At 35.2% G+C, this 4,329-nt stretch overlaps 1 protein-coding gene across 3 annotated transcripts in view; it reads left to right on the top strand.

Moving 5' to 3' along the window:
* LOC107714469 (zinc finger protein ZFPM2-like) overlaps positions 1–4,329 on the top strand; it is a 61,289-nt gene that overhangs the window by 36,627 nt on the left and 20,333 nt on the right. For 2 of the 3 annotated variants that reach the window (XM_016520311.1, XM_016520310.1), the window contains exon 5: positions 3,114–3,210. In XM_016520311.1, coding sequence (XP_016375797.1) covers positions 3,114–3,210 — 97 coding nt within the window. Of the gene's footprint in view, positions 1–375; positions 495–3,113; positions 3,211–4,329 lie in introns of those variants that run through there. The other variant, XM_016520312.1, reaches the window with a different exon arrangement.

Here is a 4,329-nt window from a genome sequence, read left to right as displayed (position 1 = left end):
AAATCAGTATATTAGAATGATTTCTGAAAGATCATGTGACACTGAAGACTGGAGTAATGATGCTGAAAATACAGCTTTGATCACAGGAATAAATTACATTTTACAATATATTCATATAGAAAACACATTTTAAATTGTAATAATATTTCAAAATATTACTGATTTTACTTTATTTTTATCAAACAATTGCAGCCTTGGTGAACCTAAGAGACTCTTCTCAAAAACATTAAAAATCGTACCATCTCCAAAGGTTTGAACTGTATTGTACTTGGATGAAACTCTTTTTTTTTAACATAACATCAAAAACAAGTTAAAAAACATGCTGAGCTGCTGTTTGGGTCATAACTTACATTTTTTTTGTCTTCTAAGGGGAGCTGAAAATGGTTGGTGAAGGAGGAGAGAGAAGGATTTGTTCTTGTCAGGCACTTCTGCTGGGCACCACGTGGGGACCTTTCCCTAGGAAGATTGAGGCGGCCACAGGAGGAAGTGACAAGGTGGGTTCACTTATTTGTTATGAGGGTGAATTCAAAAGGTACATTCGGGCAAAATGTGAACACGATAACCTGATTTCCCTAGGACATTTCTGTCTAATGAATTCATAATTCTGAGTTGTGAAACAATATATACGCAGGTGACAAATTTATTTTTCACTTACCAAGTCTGGAAGCTTTTTTAATGCTATTTTGATGCTTGCAACAAAAATGAACAGAAAATAAGATATGCTTGTCTCTGATTGTTTATATGACAATGATAAAAAAACAGAAAAATTGTTGTTGCTCCTGTCAGAGCGGGGAGAGGCCGATGGAGGCCTGTGCTGGCCTGATAAGGGGAAAGAGGATTCAGCGGAGAGAGAGAGAGAGAGACAGGCAGAAAGAGAAAGAAATGATTCAAGGGCTTTGTCTTTTTCATGAAGTATTCCCACACAGTCAGATCCGCGCAAACCTCTCTCTCTTTCTGACGCTTCATTCTGAAGGTGAGGCTTTAAAAACGGACACCATATGTACTGTAAGTGAGCACGCGGGTCGCACATGGAAGGTCAACAAAGTGTGCACAATGTTTGTTTGGTTCTCATGGGTTTTTACTGGTGTTTGTAAGACAAGGCAATCATCACTGTTACTATGGCTCAAACTTAAAGGAACAGTTCACCTCAAAATGAACATATACTGTCATCATTGTCGTTCCAAACCTATAAGAATTCGTTCATCTTCAGAACACAAATGAAGATATTTTTTATTATATCTGAGAGATTTGAGAGACTCAACTTGCATTGAAAGAGGAACCCAGGTGAGCAACCAGTATAGCAACCAATTTATTCATATTAAAATACCCTAGAATAACAAAAAAATGTGTTCAGAAAACATGGGGACAACAATCAATTACACAGTTAAGTGCCACTATATATATTTGACAGCTGAATGCCACAATTGCCCAACCAGAATCAAGTATTCCAGAGAGCCATGTTATAATAATAACAATAGTATTTTTCTCTAAACTTGTGGACTTAGTTGCATCAGAAAACAAAAGTTGTTTGAGAGTTGTTTTAAAGGAAGTAAATCATGAAGAATTGTTAAAAACAAGTTTTTTTGGTAACACTTTACATAAAGCCTTTTTGTATAAAGAATTCTAAAGGTATTCACAATGCACGTTATAATGCATTATATCTTTTCATGAATAATTGTAACCAAAGTTAAAATGCTTTTTGTTGTTTGTTGTGTGTGTTAAAGGGGTCATATGATGCGATTTAAATTTTTCCTTTCTCTTTGAAGTGTTACAAGCTCTTGGTGCATAAAGAAGATCTGTAAAGTTGCAAAGACTAAAGTCTCAAATCCAAAGAGATATTCTTTATAAAAGTTAAGAGTTAACCACACCTACCTAAAACACCTCGTTTAAACACGCCCCCACATACAAAATAATGTTCTTTTTAGCAACGTCATATGACCCCTTTAATGCATTATACTTTCTATAGGTGTAGTGTAAATAATATAAATGTGGTTACAATTATTCACGAGATCATATAATGCATTAAAATGTACTGTACATTACATACAACTGCTTTTATAATGCATTATATATAAAGGCTTTAAGTAAAGTGTTACCTTTTTTTTTCTTTATCTTGATCGATTACTGATCACACTGATCAATTAATCACAATAAGATCAAGAACATTTATGAAGTACATAGTCAAGTTGAATTTCACTTTCACCATCACTTTTTTTCTGGAAAAATGAATGAATAAATAATGCATCTCCTTTAGAATTTCAGAAGAGATTTCAACTTTTTTTTTTTTTTTAAACTGTGCTCAGATTTATCAAGAGTTATCTTAGTGTTATACTGTATTCAAGCCTCAAGAACACTGTAGAAAAGGATTTTTTGAAGTTTTAAATAAAAAAAAAAAAGAGTAATGGAGTATGTTTTTCAAGAAGGTACTAATATTTCTTGTTTTTTCACTTCAAAATTTCAAGTTTAATTCAGTGTTATTCGCTGTTTCTTCATAATTATTTGTGAAATTTACTAGCACTTTATGTGAACATTTTTTTTTTCACGTGAGCATGCTTTTTTTTTTTTTTTTTAAACAGAAATATCCATTTAATTCAGTCATTCTGTTTTCAGTTATGAAATCAAATCCCCCACCCATCCTTTTGATACCCATGCCAGCTCTTTAAATTCCCCATGTGTGGGTGTGAGGAAGCTGTGATGCTGTGATAGAGGGCACAATGTGTCTAAAGATCAGTGCTCAGCATCCGCTTCTTCTGTCTCCAAGTCCATTCTGGATCCCAGAGCTCCCAAAGGATGAGATCTGATCAGGTGAAACATTCAGAGGCTCTAACAATGCAGCCATTCAGAGGGCGAACGGGACGGGGTGTGGCCTGCTCGCCCCTCTCCTCACACACATATGTTGAGATACAGCCTTTGGGAATGACGAATTCACGGTTGAAGTTGTTTAAACAAGCTCACTTAAACATTGGATAGCTTATCTGAGTCTGTTCACTGACCCTCTGATGCACTTTGCAGACAAAAATGGCAAGTTTTGGGTTCGAGGCTGTGGTCGGTCGCTGTACATGTTCTGATGTGGAGGAGACCGAGTCTGACTGAGACTGTGTTTTGTGTCGCAGGTTTCGCTGGGGCTGAATGGAGGTCCTCGCTGGCTGATGGACATGATGTGGGTCAGTGCAGAGGACGGAAAGAGCAACTGTGCCGTGTACAGCAAAGGTGAGAGTTTATTATTTGGGTTGACAAATGTCTTCTGTCCGGCTTCTGTGCTTGAGAAAGTGTGTCACTGAACGGGGTGTTAAAGACAAGCACGACTGAAACAAATCAGAAGGATATCCATCAGTAGAGATGATTTTGATGAATACAAACTGTGTTTAAATGCATGATTTTGTTAGTGTGTTTTGGGTCATTTAGAGTGTCAGTGTTTATTGGATCAAGGCCCTTTTATTGCCCTTTTATTGATTCACATAATAGGAAACAAGGGAGTGCAATGGTAGTGGTGTTAGATTGGGATGGAAATTTGTTGACAGCTTTTTTTGTTACATTTTTAAGGTTAAATAGTAATGTTAATTTTTAAATAAATACAGAATTAAAATGTACAGAAATGTATCATTGTTTTATTTAGCTTCCTTGCAACTGGTTGGAAATCATGATTAAATATTTATTTTATTAAATTATTTTATTCTATGATGAAAAAAAATATGATGAAAAAACTAAATAATTTTTCTATTTTACTACAAGTAATTATACATGAAAGTACACTTTCAGTAAGATTCAAAGAAGTGTACTTTTATTCAGCAAGGACATATTAAATTGATCAAAAGTGACAGTTGTGTGTGTGTGTGTGTGACAATGTAAAAGTCTTTACTATTTCAAATAAATGCTGTTCTTTTGAACTTTCTATATTCATCAAGTATCCTGAACAAAAATGTCTCAACGCTTCAAAACACACACACACACACGCACGCACGCACGCACACACACACACACACACACATTTTTAAATATATTCAAATATGAAACAGTGAGCATAATAGAAAAAACTATTGTATAAAATCTCATTTAAAAAATATCTTGTAACCCCAAACTTTTGAACAGTACATATATCTGTGTTTTTATTTTTGGAAGGGTGTTCCTCATCATCATATTTGAAGGTCTGTGGCATCAAAAAGTTTTAAACCTCCTGCACTGAATCATATTCAGATGTCCTCAAAGCTTTAGCACACATGGACTGAAAGCCACAGCTCAACTCTTCATTTCGATTTCATGGGGTCTTAAACATGTACAGTGAATCTAAAAAAAACCATGTGCCCTTTTCCGAGATAAAGCCATGGCCCC

Source organism: Sinocyclocheilus rhinocerous, unplaced genomic scaffold (genome assembly GCF_001515625.1).
Source record: "Sinocyclocheilus rhinocerous isolate Xijiao unplaced genomic scaffold, SAMN03320098_v1.1 scaffold2404, whole genome shotgun sequence".
NCBI classification, from domain to species: Eukaryota; Metazoa; Chordata; class Actinopteri; order Cypriniformes; family Cyprinidae; genus Sinocyclocheilus; species Sinocyclocheilus rhinocerous.
This window is presented reverse-complemented; position numbering and strand designations above follow the sequence as displayed.